Source organism: Aulostomus chinensis, chromosome 11 (genome assembly GCF_037954235.1).
Source record: "Aulostomus chinensis isolate RoL2024-O1b breed Wild chromosome 11, RoL_Achi_v1.0, whole genome shotgun sequence".
NCBI classification, from domain to species: domain Eukaryota; kingdom Metazoa; phylum Chordata; class Actinopteri; order Syngnathiformes; family Aulostomidae; genus Aulostomus; species Aulostomus chinensis.
The window spans coordinates 3,656,681-3,676,408 of NC_141330.1; the positions used below are offsets into that span (position 1 = coordinate 3,656,681).

The following is a 19,728-nucleotide window of genomic DNA, read 5'->3' on the forward strand; positions in this document are numbered from 1 at the left end:
ATTGAATGTTTTTGAACACCTGAGAGTGACGTGGACGCCGCCTCAGGTACCCGTGTGCTGCACCAGGCCTAAAAGTGTGAATGGAGTCTCATGAAAATGAACAGCGAGGCAAACTTGTCTTCCTTTCCATTGTGTTCTTTTATTACCATATTTGCGGAGATAACTTAATCAGGAAGCAAAAAATATACCAGACAATAAAGTACTAAAAATCTCAGATAGAAATAACCCCCTCAACACAAACCACCCGGAGCCCCCCACCCCTCCTCTTCCTCCCGCTGCCGTCCTCTTGAGGTTTATGTGGCGTATCGCTTTGTCCACTGTTTGGCTGTTCGATCATGTTCCGCTCTGTTGGTCGTGTACTGGGTGGCGATGCTTCCCACCAGGGGATCGGCTGCATGGAGAAACAGGGTTGAGGTTAGATTCATCAGCAACGGACAACGTCAGTCCATCCTGCAGTTCTCAAGGCGGGATTTGGTGCCTCAGCAAGACAACTCCGAATAGCTTCTCTCTCTTTTTCATTAACGGCTGGTTTACTGAACTTCATTTATTTGAGGGTGAGACACGTGTTCATGGACAGAATTAACGCTGAAACTCACCAATATTTCCCTCACTGACTGCTCTTAAGATTCAGAGGAAGACTGAAACGATTAAATGACTGGAAAGTTGATTCCGTCGGTCTTCGATAAATCAAAACTCAGATGTCAGTTGGACTGCATAAACTCCGCAGCAGCTTTCAGTCTTACACAAACCAGAACAGGATGCCCACATGACTTTCGATTCCAGGCAAACGTGTCAGCACTGACAATATTTACCAGCATCTGTGACTTGACTTTATACTGCATATTGTGTAAAAAAAACAAAAACAAAAAACCCCACACATACACGTAGCCGGTGTTTAGGTGGCATTTCCTGAGCATGAGAGGAGATTCAATTCTGATGTATTTGGATTAGTTACCAGCTCAACACTGATGCAGCATTCCAGTCATGGCGGCCACGTCCAAACACCAGTCGCTACTGAGGCTCCAGTTCTGGCGCCGGTGCTCTTACCTGGGTTACAGTCTGTGAGCAGGGAGCAGATGGACAGCAGCACCTTGGAGATGGTGAGGGCGGGGCTCCAGTTGTCCTTCAGGATGTCCAGACAGATCACCCCCTGACTGTTGATGTTGCAGTGATAGATCCTCGTGCGAAACGTTACCTGCACACACAAAACAGTCACCTTCAGCATGTCGCACTAGTGTTTAACACACACACACACACACACACACACACACACACACACACACACACACACACACACACACACACACACACACACACACGCGTGTCATTTATCATACGGCTGCAGTGTTAAGTAGGTGGCAGCTGAAGAGGCGACGCACGTTTGTAAAAGTTTGAATGCACATCGACTCTTCTAGACACAGACTGAAGGTGTCTCACTGATCTAACAAGAGCAAAGAGGATTCACGCTCAAGCAAACATTTCCTCAAAGGACTGAATTAATGTCTGCTGTCTTTAGCCAGCTTGAAAAACCCTGTTTTTTGTGTATCTGCAACCAGGAACAACATCCAACAATGGGAATTAGGAGTCATTGTTATCCTTGTACCTCCTCATTTTATCCATGTACTCCTGCGTTAAAATGATTGGAGGAAAAAAGAGAAAGAAGAATAGAACTGTCTGGACTGAGGTTCAATCAAGTTCACGCTATCTGGAACACCCTGTTCTCTACAGGGGACGAAAGCCCCCTGGTGGCTGAGAAGAGGAACTGCTAGTTGTCAGGAAATGGAGGCTATGAAAAGGAGCATTCAGCAAAAGCAACTTCACACCAAGTTTTCTGTCAGCCAACAGTAAATGTACTGATGTAAGACTGGAAACAACGTAGTTGTGGAAAATTTCTGCCGGTGGCTTTTTCACATCAGTTTAGAGTGTGGAGGACTCACATCCTCGTCTCTGACATGTAGAACTGCCAGTAAACGTGACAGAAGTATTAGTAGCTCATCCTGATGAGGATCATTAGCTGATAGATGAAAACCTACCAAAAGTCAAGACTAATCTTGTGGGATTCTCTCCTCTTCCTCTAACTTGTGGTTGTTGTTATATTTCATGAAGGTCCAAGAGTTTCCTCATGTTCAGGAGGATTTGCTTCCCAGAAGTTTAGACAACCTCAATGTGCATTCTTGTAAAATGTTTAACAAAAGGTGAAAATTTGAGAAACACAGTTTCCATGAAACCTGCTGGTTAAAGATCTCAGGAGGTGCAGCGCAACATTCCTGAAACTACCGTGGCCTGTCTTACTGTCTCTCTACATCTGACGTGGCATCACACCGCAAAGGAACCCTGTGCCAACAAACAAGGACAATAGCAGCAGAATTTGATGGAAAATATTTCTCTACAAGCCAGCCTGATTGGCCCGGATAAACAGATGAACCACTCATCTTCTACAGCGGGTTCACGTCTGCCGGGGTTCCTTCCCTCTAACCAGGGGTCAAAGTGAGCCGGAACGGGCCAGAACGCAGTTCCGGTAAAATGTTCACGGCTGGAATGGAGTTCCGTTAAAAAAAGGAGGAGAAGGGAGCTGTCAAAATCCCATATTAAAAAAAGAAAACGACGTCTGAAGGCGGTTTCACTCTGAAGGCGGCGCGCTGCGCGGGGTGGGGCGCAAGCACGCGCAGCGCTACCGAGTTGCTGGGCTTGGTTTGCACTCACGTGACATCACAGCACGCCCACATACACAATGAATGGACTTCCCCCGCGCAGCCTGCGCCTTGCGCATTCAGTGTGAAACTGCCTTGACACGGAGTCGTGCCCACGAGCGCATCTCCGCACGCGAGGCGTGTCTGGTTGGCTGACAGACGGACACGTGGGTCACGCTACCAGCATTGTTAGTTTAGATTGGTTAAAACCACACGCGTTCTGCTTTCACGGAACGAAAAAAAGAGAAAGAAAACGAAACAGAGGGCAAAATCCAAGAACTCGGCTGCTGGCGACCTGCTTTGGCACAAAGCAACGCAAAATAAGTGTCATGTTTAAGTGAAAATGTGACAGAGTTGAAGAAGCAGGAGAAAAAGTGAGCAAAATGAGACCCCCGGAAGATTCAGACTCAGAGCCACTCATTGATGAGAGTGAGTTCCAGGGAGAGACCGTCTCTGAGGAGTCTGCCAGTGAGAGCCTACAGGAAGAAGAAATCAGAGTGATACTGATGATCTGTTTTGTTCATGTATGCATGTCTGCCTGTTCCCTGTTGTCAGCGCTGTAGAGGGCAGTTACTGTAAAAAGCAGTTTTCAAAGCATTTCCAGGGGTCACACGGGAAGGGTGGGGCTATGGGGGCTGCAGTCGTGTGGGGAACAGACACCTGACACTGTAATAAAAATCACCCAAAACTGATTAAAAACCGTAAAACTTGGTTGTCGGCGGGTGGTGCCCTTTGTTCAAGAGTGGGGGCAAACCAGGAGTCATGACTCAAATGTTGGCAGGCATATTGATCATGAAGTCAGAATTTTCTTGTATTGAATCAATGATTCATTAAATTATGTTGTCACTTCTTTAAGATACCTAATATCTTTAAAAAAAACACTTGTTTGGTTGGTTATTTCTGCCTGCCTCATTCGTCCATTGTGTTGTTTATGGGAGCAAAGGTTCGTTAACACTATATTATGGTGTCAACAATTTCTAGCACATAAGCCACTTTCAGGACATTTACTTTTAATGCTGCTGACGTGTTGTTGTGCCAAATACCAGCACAAAGACATGTTCTATTGTGCCTCTCCCTCCATTCCTGCCTCAGCCTCTTAATTGACCTTTCATACCAAATCAACACCTCCCTCAGAAGGAAGTTGTGGTGTATCCACCGGGCAATACGTTATGACAGAATTCCTCTATTGGGATTCTATCTTTATTGTTGGCAAAGTATCGTGACTTTCCCTGATTCCCGCATCTTTTTTTTTTTTAAACGCACGCCTTCCGGCAAGACTTTTAAGCCACTTCCAACCCTGCCTCGAACACGAAACAATTCCCAAAAAATAAATGCAACTGTGTGGTGACTGGAACGTTGCAGCCAGGCAGCAACGAGCAAGCAGACAGAAAAGACTTGTCTGAGAAGCTGATTTCTTGCGTCACCGTGTGTGCATCAGGTGAGAAAAGTTGTCGGACAAAGAAAATGTCTGACGCGTTGAGGTATAAATGAAAGATGAGCGCGACTGTGCCAGGATGAGACGCTTCATTTTTGAGGATATAAATGTGATGGCAGCTCTGGAATCACAGGAAGAGGACTCATAACCACCAGTAGAGCCACCACGCTCCCAGGAACACGCTCACGATCACACATTCCCTCAAACTGCTTTCACATGAAGAATGAATCACGGTACATTAAACTGCCGTTACTGGCAACATCTGTGGTTTGACAACAACAACAACAACAGTAAATCCACGTGCTGGTATGAGCTGAACACAACCTCAGGTATCAGTAAAGTTCATTTCAATGACTTTTGTCTAATTTTCAGGCTTTTTCATTTTTCAAAAACTTCTCCAGGCCTGGAAGTTTGGCTTTTTTTCTTGACCCTGTGAAATTGAAGGCGCCGTGATCCTGCACCGGTCTCCTCAGACGCCTTCCTTTCACCTGTCATGTCTGTTTGAATGACAGCTCAAATATGAGGAAACAAGGAACGCATCCCTGTGTGGGAAAGGCTGCACCCAAGCAGCCCCACCTCCTCTGACTCACGCCGCTGTGTTTGTGATGTCACTCATCCCATTTTTACTTGGCAAAGTTGATGAGCCTAGAGGCCTGTGACCGGTTTTGCTGGACAAAGAAAAAGCAGATGCGCTGTTTAAAGATAGTTTTCACAAGGGTGTGGTCTTGGTGCTCGCCCCTCAGCCGTTTGACCTTCTCTAAGCTAAGGTAAGCTACCCCCCCCCCCAACACACACACACACAAACACGCAAATGACAGACAACAGTGAGTAGTTATAATAATAGAAGTAGTTTGACTGCAGTCAGAAGTTAATAAACATAGATGCTGCTGTGAGTAACACAAAGTGCTTTATAATTGATTTCTCTGATTGGGTAATTACTTATATTTAATTACCTTAAAGGCTGATCTAAGGAGAATAATAAAACCCTCCAGGGTTTCTATAATCTCTCATTAATGTTTATGACAATCATAACCCAGTAAAGTTATGCCTCCTCTTGTTGGAACATTCTTGGATTCGTCTCTGAAACTTCTCCAATTCTACACCTTCAACGTTGTCTCAGTATTTCCTTCAGGCACTGAACATCAGTATTTCCGAGGTATTCTACCAAAGGTAGAAAGTATCCAGTACTGTGACAGCAACAGATTATCAACATGATAAAAAACCAAGAGTTCAGCGGCGAGTCTGTCACAGCACCATGAATACGCAAAGAGTGACATCTCACTTGTGTGACAGGAAGACAAGAAAAACAAATCTAAATGTTCTGAGATGCAAATCCTCAGAATATCTTGAAACGCATTTGAAGCCAGAGACCTTAATCTGGTAGGTAAATCTGTGTCCCAGCACTTCCAAGGCCATTAAAGAGATCAATCCTCTGATTTTATAAAGGCTTCCCCACATCACAAGAACCACCGGGCCCAAAACGTTCTGCACTGTCAGTTTGGATTCTGTTTCAATCAGAAAATACGTTCAAGCCGTGAGTTCTCCAGAAAACTCGCGTGTTGTTGACGTGACCTCAAAGAGTCCCACTGGTGTATTTGCTGTTGTGTAGTTGTACGAAACTGCTGCACATCAGTGAGAGGATCTGACAGGGAAACTTGTTTCTGCTGCAATATTTCCAACAGAATTACCATCAGCCAGTCATGTGAAGGTGGCTTAATTCGACTTGGTGCATTGTTGTATGCTGTCAAGGGATATTCTTACATTTATGGGATTAAGAGTCTGAAAATCCCACGAGAAAGACCAACATCAACAATGACTTGCTATGCCTCTTCGCACACGGAGCTCAAGTGTTGTACTAAAACCCTTCAATGAACCACACCGTTACACACAGGTTTATTTTGAGAGAAACCCACTGACGCCTCCTTGCTGCTGTTAACACTCACCAGAGCAGCGGATGTGTCCGTTCTTTAATCACTCATCCAACCTCCACTTCATACCCAGGAAAATCAGAAACAAACAGGAGGATGAAGGTCTTGTGAGGAATAAACTGAGGAGACGATATGCTGGAACTTCGTAAAGCGCAGCTTCTTAGTCCTCTGCTTTGATTGGTTATTGTGTTGAGACCAAATCAAGTTTAGCTGCTGCCCAACTTTACTTTTCAGACATGCAGTGCCAACGTACCTTGGGGGGCTTAAAGGGGTAGTCAGGTGTGAAGGCGATGTCCAGGAAGAAGACGCCTCCCTCGTACACAGAGCCCGGGGGTCCCAGGATGGTCGACCTCCACTCATAGATGTTGTCTCCTTTGGGACCAGCACTGCAGGCAGAAACAGTACTTTGACTCAGAGCTGCACCACTCTGGACACTGTGGGGCTTCAAAAACTGTTATTTTCCTTTTCAGGCCATTACAAGACATTTTTTGATTTGTTACAGCAGAAAAAAAACAACCCACAAAAAACACACAAGAACAATTAACCTGCGGACACACATCGTGATTCACACTTCCAAGAATCCCTTTGTTCTCGTCCCAGCGCATCAAAGTCAGTTTTAGATCGCACCGTCTGGCTAACAGCACTGAGGGGAAACAGAACTCACACACATCCTGTTTACTAAAATGCAGAGAAAACACATGAAGTTACTACTGCAAATGACACAAATACGTCAAAAGGAGGACACAGAGGAAACAGGACACCGTCAAGAGAGCAGTAACTCTATCCAGGGTCTGCATCACCACAGCCTCAGCGCAGCCTGTGTGACTGATATGAAGTCACGCTGCTATTACTCATCCTTTCATGTAGTGTGTGTGTGTGTTACCTGCTGAATGCACAGCTGACTGGCAGCACCTGCGCTACCTGAGTGTTGGATGGGCTAGAAGCTGAACCTAACCCAACCGTGGACGCCACCTATCACTCACCATCTACCTGACACGTGCCGTCAACACCAGAAGGAGCAAGAAGCTCTTGCTCTTCTCTGCTGTCCTCATCTGATAATCGAGGGAAAACAAAATGACTTCAATCATTTATACTTGATGTTTTCTTTGGATATTCAACGTCAGTTGAGTTCCGTCCACTACTCTTGATGAGAGCGGTGTGAGTATATGTGGTCTGTAAATGTGGAGAAAGCTGCTGCTCCCCTGTGCATCGTTCAGAGATGCCTCAGTTCAAAGTCGATCCCCAGCCATGTGTCCCGGCATCATGATCTGTAATCCTTATTGATTTTTCCTCAAAGCAGCCCGGCCTTCATCCCTCTAACATGCAGAACATGTGGTCTTAAAGCCTTTGGGGGGTCATAAATATAAAACATAGCCATATTGATCCAAAACTCCCGGAATGGTGTGTGTGTGTGTGTGTGATTATGCTCTGCTTTTTCGATGGACAACACAGACAATCTGACCAACTGTCAATGACGACTATGATATGGAAAATAAATCCACGGGGTTCAGTGTTCTAATGATGCGACAGATGAAAACTCTGATCCGTAAGCGGTTGATTTTAATGACCTGAACACTTTCTTTCCAACAGTCACAGACGTCTGCATTCTTGATTACAACAGCAAAAACATAGTCGTCTGAAAAAGCTTCAATCGTTTGTCTTCAAGAGGATACATGTGGATGTGGACTTGAAATGGTCAGAGTGTATTTATTCTAACAGCTGAACATCAATAATAGTCAGGATAGGCAGTGCGAGAGTTAAATCCGTTCAGGTTTGGGCTGATGGTCGATGCCGCAAAGGCTGATGGCGGTTAGAAAACAAACCTGTCATCTTACAGGCTCAGAGGATCAGCCGGAGAAACCGTGGATGCCGCAGTCTTTTCTTTCATGAGCAGCAAGCATCCATGTTATGCTTTCTTTTGGGACGGTATGTGGCCTGAGGCTGTGAGTTTCATCTGCTAAGACCATTTTTTTTCTTCCTCAATCCACAGAAAGGTCAGAGGTCAGGCTGAGATGCAGAGCAGCAGCCTGGAGCAAGGAGGGCTTCAGTGATGGGACTACAGACCCTGGAGGGAGGCAGGAGACGGGAGGAGGGAGGGGACCTCCAGCAGCTGGAGTGTGAAGCCAGACCAACCAGTTTGGAGGACAACGCCACAGTGCAGCCAACTGCAGGAGGACCTGCCACACTTCTGCTCTCCTGTTAAACACTAAATGTTTCACCACTAATTTGAGCTTTAAGTTTCAGACGCATCCTCCGTCTCATGAAAACAGGGCTGCCTCCCCCCCCCCCATAGTTTTCAATTCAGAGTTTTTCAATTTCAATATTACAATTTAATATTTGACACCAAGCAGAATGAAATATTCTCATCCAATTATCTTGTGTCATGTTAAGCACCAGCAACACACTTCTGTCACCTACCACAGGTTTATTTATCATATATGGAAAGAAATCACCATCGCAAACGTAGAATTGGAGTCAATTCTGCCCCATTAAAGTAGCAGTTTGTGAAATGAACTACAAGTCCAACGCTTAACAGCTCTGCTTGTAAATTTGCACAAGTTGGAATTAAAGACATTTCATTTTATAATCGTAGAATAATCCAGTGACTGCAAATTGTAGTTGAAGAGGAGGTTTTTGTGATATGGGACAGAACAAAGGTGTTGTTCTGAATGTCTCAACTAAACCAGGGAGAGGAAAGTCGACAGGCAGAGCGAATGAACGCGTGACTTGGTAGCAGTTGATGATGACGGCACGTTTGGACAGCAGTGGTGCATCGTCCAAAGCGGCTCGATGAAAAGTGTCACAAACAAGCAGGATGTGCGTTTTGTAAAGTGCGAGACCCCAGCCTGGCCCTCCTTATCAGAGGGCAGAGACGTGCAGGGGGAGGGGCCCGGCAGCGGTAACTCTACAGCTGACAGATTATACTGGCCCCCTCTAAGTGAGCTGATTAGCTGCAAGAATTTTTAGTACTCAAATACCAAGCATATGTGGGAAGTAGTTGAGACAGTTGCCATTATGTGCGTACCAGATCACCGAGGGACGCTTGGTCAGCTGCTAAATGTCCTGATCATGTTTAGGTAAAGACATTTGCATTCATCTTCTACCGAGAGGTTTGGACACATGTGGGATGACAAAGAAACACCAAACACAATCTCATCATCCCAGCGTCACGCTAACAGTCAGATATCCTGTACAGCACTTGAGAGTAAATAAAAGGAAAGAACAGGGTGAACAAACACTTGCCAGCGAACAAGAAAAACAATGCAATCTGACCGCATTAAACAGGCTGCCAGTATATGAGCAACTGTGTTTCCTCGTCAGAGTAGAACAAAGTAATTCAATGACACGCTTTAATGAAGCTTTGATTACAATGTACCGTAATGCACACGCCTAGAAATACTTCTGTAGTTTCAACATGAGCAATGGTAGTGAAGATGAAATATGTAGTTACAGCATCAGGTTACATAACGCACTGAAGGATGATTCCTTACCAGGAATAATCGAGGAATTCAGAGCAGCGTTTAGGTCATTGAGCAGTGAGTACTAGAGAGACCGCAGGACAGAGACCGAAGAACTGAAAGTGAGAGAGAAACCCACCTGCAGTTGGGTGGAGGGTCCAGTGTGATGTCAGCCAGCTCTTTCTGAATCCTGCACACAGAAGGAATCTAAATCAGTCCAGGGCAAACATGCTCACGCCGTTACTTAACACCACCACAACGATGTCCTCACATGTCCAACAACAATCGACCCGCAACCGACAAATCTCAGTCTCTGACGTCGGCCTGGAGTCAGAGCTCCAGCTGGAGGCGAGGCCGCTACTGCCCACTGAGGGTCTGACGCTGCTGCGGTTGAATCACTTGTTTCCTACTGGGAGACTCAACAAGAGGAACAATGCGAAATGAGTTTGAAATTGTCTCGGAGGAGTCTGCCTCAGAACTGAGATGGATCTCTTCGCAGTGAGATTCCGAGTGTGTCCGTGCGTCGCGTTTTCTATCAATCAGACTTGAAAACAAAACGTCTTCAGGAAAGTGGCGTTTCATTTGGATGCTGTTCCGCAGGTGTGACCTGCCACAGAGCAATGAGGATGGCTGGTCAGCGCTTCCTCATGGCCGATATCACAACCTGCAGTATCTGCTGATGCAGTACTGATTGGTCAAGTCTTTTTCCCTGAGACAACTCAGCAGCCGCATGGTTGCACCTGCCATCTAAAAGACAAGCAGATGTTAGGTGTGAATCAAACATTCCGCGACATGACACTCGACACGAGCCGCCCGTCTGTGTGGCCCCGACTCTTCTCTCTTGTCCCGATGTGTGGCTCCCTGCATTTACGTGGGAATTCAGGCTCGCCGATCAAATAATATCAATTCATATTTCTGATATCTGGCCCGTTGCGCTGGGTCTGTATCAGGCTGATGCAGACATCCCTTGGAAGTGAAGCTCAACAAAACCAACGACCTGCACGAGGCATGCAGGTATTTCAAGGCCGGTGCTGGCTGTGTTTCAGTATTTACGAAACATTGATATGATATAAATGTGTTTTTATCCAGATAATATCCGCACCTGTACAGAGTTTAAGCAGCAGTAAAACATCAGCATTTCAAATATCGGCAAGAAATCCAGTAGGGTGCCTCTCTTACTGATGGCCAGCAGTTTGTACTTACTTTTCTGCTTCTGACTGATCAGGATAATTCGTTCCAGCGACATATATTATGTTACCAATACTGATCGTAATCAACAATGATACACTGATAATCGTTTTGAAGACGACACATCTCATGACTAACCACACACAGGGGATATTCAAAGTGCAGTGGGAAAAGAAGTCCCGGTGCTAAGAGCGAGCCAAGTACTGTATCATAAAAAATCTGTCTTCAGGGTGTGTTCAAACTGTAGGTTGCTGCCTGGTAGCCTCCAGCGAAGGAACGTTTTTAGAACGTTTGTTACCAGTGACTTTTAAAGATGTGTTACTGTGTAACTAGACTTCGAGCTGCTTACTCAAAACTTGGCACATCCTGTGACTCTGCACCATGGCAGCTGCTGTCTGAGGCTCAATTCTCCCATTTTTACAACCGATCTATTCCATGATGGCGCAAGGTAGAGCTGCCTTAACGCCGCTCGTATTAACAGACGTGACTATTTGGCAATTCAACCTGATATGGAAATTAATTTTAGCTGCACATAAAGCATCTGTCAGTGCCGTCACACGAACTGCTTGTTTAGTTTGCAAACGCAGACGCATCCCACATCCTCATTTATTGCATTCATAGCGGTCAACCCGGACCATCATGGGTTGTGTTTCAGCCACGCGTGACAGGTGCCAGATGTCCAACACAGACTAGTCACTCCTTCTATTCCTTTATAGACAGAGGGCACTGATGACTTCTGTCATTAAATGTGACAGAACTGAACTGCTGGGTCTGTCCAACACCTCTGGTTGGACATTTACCTTTTGGCGCTGGTGGAAAGCAGCTTGGAGGTCTTGCTCATGCTGGCTTTGCTCTCCCGCTTCTTCTTGCAAGGCGTGTCCCTCTGTCGGCTTTGGCTGGAGGAAGGTGGTGATGAGGAAGAGCTGGTGCTGGCACGGGAATCCTCATCCGACATACCGGTTTGGGTTGGAAATGAGCCGGGTCCTGGAGCAGGAAACAGAGACGAAACACTACTTTAACATAAATAAATAAAGGCTCTATACAACTTTTACAGTTTAAAACACTTGAAAAGAATTCATTGTGAATAAAATGACGAAGTAGTCGTCAATATGACAACGAGATTGACGTAGCAGGTCACTGGCATTGGGAGATCTTGTTCATGTTTCAAAAGAGAAGAAGATGGTAGATGATACTAAAATCATCAACACCTGTTCTTTTTGACGAGGAAACAATGTGGTATATATATATATAGATAGATAGATAGATAGATAGATATAGATATAGAGAGAGAGAGAGAGAGAAAACAGGTACTTCCGAATGTTCTATAAATTAAGAAAAACATATTTCATGTCTCAAAGTTTACGTTTGTTTTGTTCAGCGTGTAAATATCACATAAACTTGTTCTCATGAAGATGTCAGGAATCTCCAGTTGATACCAGTCAGAAATGAGCTGTGAAAATATCAGAAAAAGATCCAGCATCGCGCGTCCCTGGAGGAGGGGGGTGTTTCCGTGTTTTGGGGGTGACAGGAATTAATCCCAGTGACACCACAGCAACATTATGGACTTAAAACAGACGGCGAGATGGAAAACAGACACGGTAACGAGTGCCTCCTGCTCTCTGTGCTTTAACTATTAACAGAGGCGACAACAGAACTCAAATGAAAGGTTTGCTCGTGTCCCGTGGGACGCCACGCTGGCTGACTACGTCCCACAGGTGAACAGGCCCCAGGCGTCTCACACCAGTACGGTTTTAGTGACTGTCTTCTGCAGAAAGTCTCCGGATTCCACAGCAGCCTTAAGTGTCTTCTTCGGGAATTTCAGACGAAGTTGCTGGTGTGTGAAGCGTCACACCCAGCAGTTATAATGAAATGAACCAGTCCAGTCCTGCGCCTTCGATAAGAAACAGGTTTGAAAAGGTTTACACCTGCCCAAGTAGACCTGATTAACAATCTTTAACACACACACACACACACACACACACACCACTGTAAACAACAGTCTTTCACACTGAGCTCATGCAGAACATAAACGTGTGCCATTAATAAAGTAGCCTGCATATCTTTAAAGACGACTTTTACTGTAAATTTGTCAAAGCTGTCAAGCAAAATATCAAATAAAATCGTGCCCCCCCCCCCACCTTAATATGTCATAACGTTTATTTAAGCAGCCTCACGTCTCAACGTCCCTCCCCGGATTAATAACAAACCCAAGGGAGGAAATAAGAATAACACTACTGAGGTATTTGAATATGGAGCAGAACTCCTGTAGTTACTCGGGTTCAACGTCCGGTGGATGGATCGTTTAAATTCCCTGCCGCAACCCCGCCATTAAAATGCATGGAAATTAAAAGTCACCGGTGTCCGTTCCGGCAGTTGGAATCCGCGAGCGTTTTTAATTCTACACTTTCAGCTCAGTCAGCGCGGAGTCGTTAGCCCAGGAGCTAGCCGAGTGAACGGCTCTCCCCAGCACGCACTCGGGGTTAACCGTTTCGGCGCCACCAACTCGGGATAAGACCACCACCAAAGCACACAAATGCCGAACAAACGAGGCTTAGTCGTTTTGAGTGGTCGCGGCGCTGCGCCTCGGCACGCTAGGCTAGGGCTAAACGGGCTAACGGTAGCCCCCCCAAACTCCAATTGCTAAGGCCCAAAGACTTCAGGGATAAGACTACTTCTTGGAACGGAGTCGGGTTGAAAGCTGCTTGCTAAGCATCCCTACCGAGTGCACCGTCAAATCGGGTGGCGTGTCTGGAGATGTCGGTTTCTTCGGTTAACGGGACTGAAGCCGTGGGTGTGTAGAGCTGACAATAGTGATTCAACATATCTATCACCGGCGCTACCAAGCGATAACAACACATTGAACGCGTAGACAGCAGCCAGGAACTACTCCGTACCGGGACATAGTCGTATCCCGTTTTCCGCCGTCTTGTTTGATTGCTTATCTTTTCAGCGTGTGCGACGGTCAACTGACCTTCGACTTGTCGTGAATACACGCACCGATAACAGCCCCGGTTGTGTACTCTAAACTATCGCAGGCAAACGGCTCTTAATCCGTGTATTCTGCCGGCTAATTAAACTTACCCAGTCTATTGTGTCTGGACCTCCGCCACAGTCTAGGCTGGCTGGTGCCTGTCGCTCTCTGCGGAACGGAAGTAGCTCACCGCGGCTGCAGTGGGCTGGACGGCACCGGTCCTCCTCTGGAAACACGACAAGCCAAACATGCCATCGTGTGTTTGCACATATTAAACCAACACACACACACACACACACACACACACACACACACACACACACACACACAATAACAATTCAAATGATATTAATGTCACCTTTCAACATATAAATTAGATGACAACTTGTGACGTTTTATCAAAGGTTCAAGTTGGTTTTAATAGAAATGAGTAAATAAATCTATAAATATTACCAGATTAAAGTAAACCTGAGAGCTTCTCACACCTAGAGACTTCTGTTCATTTGTATTTTATGTGTTTTTTTTAATTGCTTGTTTTTATTATATGCATATTTATTTGATGTATGTGAACCATTACAATCGTTTGTCATCCACGTTTGTTAATTGGACCTTTTCACGTCATATCTCAACTTACCTCACTGGCCTCTTTCTCCTCTGCGTTGTCAACAGTCAAAACACTTTGCAAACTGTTTTCTACACGCATAAAGTTGTTGTTTTTTTAATCTACATTTGGCAGACAACCATAAAACAATCCCTATTTATAGTGTGATTGTTAGGTTATGGCCATAAACATTCACATTTCTTTCATAGTACTTTGAGGAGGTTTTGTGTTGCTGGCCACACTCTGGCACCTCAGCCATGACCTCGTTGCATCACTGGCCACAGAAACCGAGAAGCCGCTTGACCTCCCACGTCTCTGAATGCATCTCAGACTGGGTGTGAGGACGGGCTGCGTTCGAAGCCTGTTGACTGGGCTGAAGCCAGAACGATGCCTGACCCTTTACACATGAAGACGCTTGTGAGAACCGAACCTTGCGGTGGCTGAATGAGCCGTTTGATGCACGTTATGTTCTGCTGCCCACAGGTGGAGCAAGAGTTTAGCAGGTGAGGAGTCATGAGGACTGAGCCAGTAGTGTGTGCTCATGTTTGAGCCCCTCCAAGTGTTTATATACTCCACAGGAGGTTGATTTAAAGGTTCCACATGAGATTATGAGCGTTAATGGGACAGAACCTCCTAATGTTCTATGTACTGGAGTAATCCCATCCTGAGCAGAGAATGGGATGTGTGTGTTTACGTGTTGTTGGGTTTGACACCTATCCAGGACCTTTTGTGGTGTAAACACGAACCTATTAGGGCCCCCAAGTTCTTACGGGGGCCAAACACCGGTCCTAAAGCTGCCGAATGGAACGTCTGAGGTTTGGGTTCAAGGTCGAGTTTAGGTTTGGATGAAACGGCTCACTTTGAAGGTGAGTCACAAACCTGTGGGCGTTGCATTGGCGGAAAGTTTATTCAAGTTCTGCACTCAGGTACGAGTATGAGGTACTTGTACTGTACTTGACAACTTCCATTTGAAGCCATCTTATACTTCTCCTGCACCAGTGTCTCTCAACCAGGGCCACAGCCCAGCAGCAGGTCATAAGCGCCCTCTAGTGGACTGTTTTACGCTCACGCTTTGCGAGTTTTTTAAAAAAAAAATTTTTATAAATAAAGTAGAATATTAATTTAAAACTACCTGGAATTTATAATCTCTAATACGTTTTTCATAAAAGCAACAATGCGTTCTCGCTTTTATAAAATCTCGAGGATGTGTTTTATGGAATTGTTAATTGTAAAATAAATCAATTTGGCGAGCGAAGCACGCCGTTTGTGGGGGAGGTGGGGATTAATGGGAAAGTTCCAGAAGTGACAAACAGACAATATTAGCCTTACAATTTCACAAAATAAACAAACAAACTTTGAATTGGTGATTAGATTTGACCTCTTTTCCATTTCTGAATAGAAGCCGATCTGACAATGACTCGCCAAGTTTGAGAATCCCTGGAAAAAACATTCTTCCCACTCCCACACACTCATTCGAAAGCTGTAGTTGAGATTTTACACAATGTAGAAGATAAAAAAAAAAAGCTTTTAAAACTCAAGGTGTTTTTTTTTTTTTTCCAAACCTTTTTGGCTTCTGGCATTTTACAAACAGCAACGTGTTGTCTGGGTTCAGTAACAGACGTCTGAGCCACACAGATTTATTTATTTACTCTAAACATCAAACCTGGATTGTGAGATGAGAGTTACATTTAGAGCCCCCCCCCCCTCCCCGATTTGTGTGTTGTAATATTAATATTTAAGTATAAGACAGAGCTCTGAGAGCCGAGTTCTGCCGACACAGCGGCGCTTCAGGAGCGCTCTCCTAACGACGTCATAAACGCTGTCAAATCTTTCATTCATTCCGAGTTGAAAGATCACCCGATCCTCTTAAAAACGAAAATTAAAAAAAATAAATAAAATAAAACCTCCTTATTCAAACATGTTTCCCCTCCTGAATTTAAAAGAAGAACTTTTGTGAGACCAAACCATAAACCAGCGTGTGAGGTGGGCCTCCTCATGGCGGCTCAGCGAATGGAGGTGAAGAGAATACTACAAGTGCAAGTACAGCACGGCCTACATGGGTTTGGTGTGGTTAAAAGATACAGTCGTTGTTTGCTGTGTTTTTTTTCTAGCAGTTTCCTACTTCTTGTTGCCAGGCCTTCCACGAGCAGGAGTCAACGCGGGTTGTGTTCTCTTCGGGGTCAGAGGTCAATGCATCTATGAAATGCGGTTGAGAAAGACTCATGATTCTCTACCTTGAGGTGAGTGTGTGACAGAGAGCGAGCGTGGAAAATGACTCACTGTGGGTGTAAACACTCCAGGGCTCTGCAGTCAAACACCGAGCACAGACGGAGCCAAGCTTTTTCTCACAAGCCAACCACAGTGTGTTTTTATTGGGTGTTTCAGTAATACAAGTGCACAACAAACCACTCTGCAATTGCAGAGGTGGCGGGTAGCCAGTAAATATACAAGTCCTGCCTCTTTCACGGGCAGACCTATACTTTTGTGGTCTGCCTCAAAAGCCTTTGAAAAAATACATACAGTACAAACAAAATCAGAGGAAGTTAAAAAGCATGAAGGATCCACTGACGCAAACCTTCCTGTTCCATGCAGATATATCATACTGATGACAATACAAAAAAAAAAAACAAAACAAAAAAAACAGTAACAAGGAGGAAAGTAAAAGCATATCTTCTGCATGTTTGTTCCAGGTGCCACATAGAAAATGAGAATACATACTGTATAGCTGGAGGACAATGCGTATGATAATTATAATATTCTGTGACTTTTCCAATACAATACTTCCAACATTCAGATATTGGAAAATAAAAATCCCAATCTACTCTTTGTATAAAAAAGAAGCTTTCAAGTCAACAAGGAACAAAGGACTTTTTTTTTTAAGTTTCTTTTTTTTTTTAACACAGAAAAGGTAGATAAAATGTCAGGGAGGAGGAAGAGCAGGAGGAGGGCGGGTATACCGATGCACTTAGTGAGTGTGCTTTGACAGACGAAGGGTGAGAAAGAGGTAGAGTGGTACAGTGAGAGGGTGGGGGATGTAAAGGAGGGCGTGGTTCGCGGCGGGGAGTCTATGTGGCGTATCTCTTCGTCCATTGCTTGGCTATTCTGTCATGCTCTGTTCTGTTGGTCAGGTACTGTGTGGCGATGCTTCCCACCAGAGGGTCGGCTGAAAGGAAGGCAGAGGGAGACAGGAGGTGTCAATCAAGCATCGTCACTCAGCTTCAGGTGGCAGGCCTTCCCACTGCAAACCCACTGAAAAAGGCTGCAAGCTGCTTTCTCCAGCCCGCACACGTGTTTCCCCCTCCTGACCCCAGATTGTAAAAGAACCAGTCATGTGTTCTTAGCTTGAAGCTAATTCTCCTGATGCCACCCACATCAAAATGCAGCAAAACTCTAAAAACAAAACATGCGTATGCAAACGCTCAAGCGCATCATCCTTTAATTTTTGCAACTGTGTGTAGCTGATGGCTATGGGGCGCCATTAGCTTCAAGCTAAATATATGTAGCTGGCGTCTTCTGCCCTCTGGAGCCACGAAGCAATGCAGGAGGGGAAAAACTACTTTGTGAGCCGAAGACACCTATTTATGAGTACTTAAGAGGCAAAATATTCTTTTTAGGTGCAGCATTGCTTGAGTGTCTCTAGGCCACGACTGTGAAAAGATGGGTTGGAGTGAGAAAGTGTCACGTCAGAAAACCACTCTGCTTCCTGTGGACCCGAGCGCGGCGAAACGCTTCATTTAATTACATTACTGCCTTGTGGTTGTAGACGAGTTAAGAGAGGACTTCATAATATATGAAGACTTAAAAACCCCTTTAACCCCTTCTGCTCCTGAGCCGTGACACAGACGTGGCTAGAGAAACCCCTTCAGGTGGGACATGGTGGTGCAGGAGGGAAGCTGAACTTTGTCCTTTTGCCAAGAGAATGTCATGATTTTGTCCCACAACATATGTTTGTGAAACTTCGTCATAATCCATCAATTCTTCACCCATTAACACACAAGAAGGCTCACAAATCCAATCATAAGTCAACGTCCGCTTAAAAACATTACAGATTTGCTTGAGTGTAAAACAACTTGCCTCACTATTCCTTAAACTTGTGACTACATTTGAAAAATCATCAAAGGAGCACCAAAAATGACACGGATGTTGCATCGGGTCTCTGTGGTTCTGGTCTAGATGTTTTAGGTTGTGACCAAACATGTCTTGGGTCACAGAGACCGTGACCTTTGACCTACAAAATCGAATAAGAATGCGTCGGATGTGCGGACAACGTGAAACACATCACGCAGCGGCACAAATGCAAATATTGCACCTCGTTACGTTCAGGGAACAACTGTCCGAGTGCTTGGACTCCACGATGATAATTACTGCTCACATCATCAATACCACACGGGGCTACTTTCCACTACGACAACATTATGTGCAATCTTACACAAGTTTCTTCATACATTTCTATTTATTTGTCCTCAGGTTACACTTGGAATTTAACAGGTATTTTTTTGGTTCACATTTCACTAAATTTTTCAGGCGTGAACCAAATTCTTATTCTAATTTGTTTGTTTAGCCAATTTCATTGGTATTGTTAAATATTTGACGTCAACTGCACCGCTCACAAAACCGTAAAATGTCAGTTTCATATCTGAAGTATCAAAAATACCGTGAAATACTGTGATGCGGTTTAACTTTGAAATCATTCACTGCTCGTGGGACGATGATGGAGAGCAAATGATACAATTGTGTGTCTTTGTGATCTTGATTGGTTTGTGTGTGTTTTCTTGCTATTCGTACGTCAAGAATCATTCACGACGGTTCTGATCAGAGGCCTGGATCCAACGATGCTAAACAGAATCACAAAACTACAAAGTATTCCCACATGAACCTGTCTGCTCTTCCTGTTCTGTATGTGTATTTTTTTTCTATTGTTGCAATCATAATAAAAGGTTAAACAGATATATTTTTTTTAAATGAGCAGTCAGGAAATCTTCCCTCCACCATCTAATTAGGATTTATAATAGAGGGTTTTATTACGTTCCCGCTCATTAAGCCATTCACTGAAATGCTGCTGTGGGTTTCAAAGTGTTCAGTTTATTCAGCAGCCTGGATGACACGGTTTCATATTCAGCTGCATCAGTGAGCAGTTAATTACATTAAAAGCAAAGACTCCAGGTCAGCAGCAGCAAACACAGAGAATCTGTGTGACACATTCCTCATCTACCAGGCTGGCTTCCCCTCGTCTCAAATATAAATTGCCGGCAGAAAAATTGCCGTCGATGATCCGAGCCTAGAGCAGTGGTGGCGCCATCTTACCTGGGTTACAGTCTGTGAGCAGGGAGCAGATGGACAGCAGCACCTTGGAGATGGTGAGGGCGGGGCTCCAGTTGTCCTTCAGGATGTCCAGACAGATCACCCCCTGACTGTTGATGTTGCAGTGATAGATCCTCGTGCGAAACGTTACCTGCA

General features: G+C 44.9%; 2 protein-coding genes across 7 annotated transcripts in view; both read right to left on the reverse strand.

The window, feature by feature from the left end:
• Window positions 1-125: 125 nt before the first annotated feature.
• On the reverse strand, window positions 126-13,936 carry LOC147252883 (ubiquitin-conjugating enzyme E2 E1). Of its 4 annotated transcripts, none has more exons than XM_086217776.1 (6): window positions 13,594-13,722; window positions 11,500-11,683; window positions 9,651-9,701; window positions 6,307-6,439; window positions 1,048-1,195; window positions 126-391 (listed from the first exon to the last, which is right to left on the reverse strand). In XM_086217776.1, the coding sequence occupies exons 2-6, from the start codon at window positions 11,652-11,654 to the stop codon at window positions 294-296; spliced, it is 585 nt and encodes a 194-aa protein (XP_086073902.1). In that variant the 5' UTR covers window positions 11,655-11,683; window positions 13,594-13,722; the 3' UTR covers window positions 126-293. The 4 variants fall into 4 exon arrangements, with proteins under 4 accessions (XP_086073902.1, XP_086073900.1, XP_086073903.1 ...); XM_086217774.1 differs by lacking the exon at window positions 13,594-13,722 and adding an exon at window positions 13,419-13,571; XM_086217777.1 differs by lacking the exon at window positions 13,594-13,722 and adding an exon at window positions 12,973-13,072.
• Window positions 13,937-16,604: 2,668 nt separating this feature from the next.
• LOC147252884 (ubiquitin-conjugating enzyme E2 E2) overlaps window positions 16,605-19,728 on the reverse strand; it is a 32,492-nt gene continuing 29,368 nt past the window's right edge. For all 3 annotated transcript variants that reach the window (XM_086217778.1, XM_086217779.1, XM_086217780.1), the window contains exons 5-6: window positions 19,576-19,723; window positions 16,605-17,434 (exon numbers count right to left, since the gene is read on the reverse strand). In XM_086217778.1, the coding sequence (XP_086073904.1) occupies window positions 17,337-17,434; window positions 19,576-19,723 (246 nt within the window). In that variant the 3' untranslated portion in view covers window positions 16,605-17,336. The remainder of the gene's footprint in view (window positions 17,435-19,575; window positions 19,724-19,728) is intronic.

What these genes read in the sequence shown, in the direction of transcription:
- LOC147252883 (XM_086217774.1), bottom strand. Translation starts at nt 13,557, where the DNA reads ATGTGTTGTTATCGCTTGGTAGCGCCGGTGATAGATATGTTGAATCAC. An exon ending in CCGATTTGACGGTGCACTCG is followed by an intron (nt 11,684 to 13,418) that starts GTAGGGATGCTT and finishes TTCCTGCTCCAG; the next exon opens with GACCCGGCTCATTTCCAACC. An exon ending in CTTTCCACCAGCGCCAAAAG is followed by an intron (nt 9,702 to 11,499) that starts GTAAATGTCCAA and finishes TTCTGTGTGCAG; the next exon opens with GATTCAGAAAGAGCTGGCTG.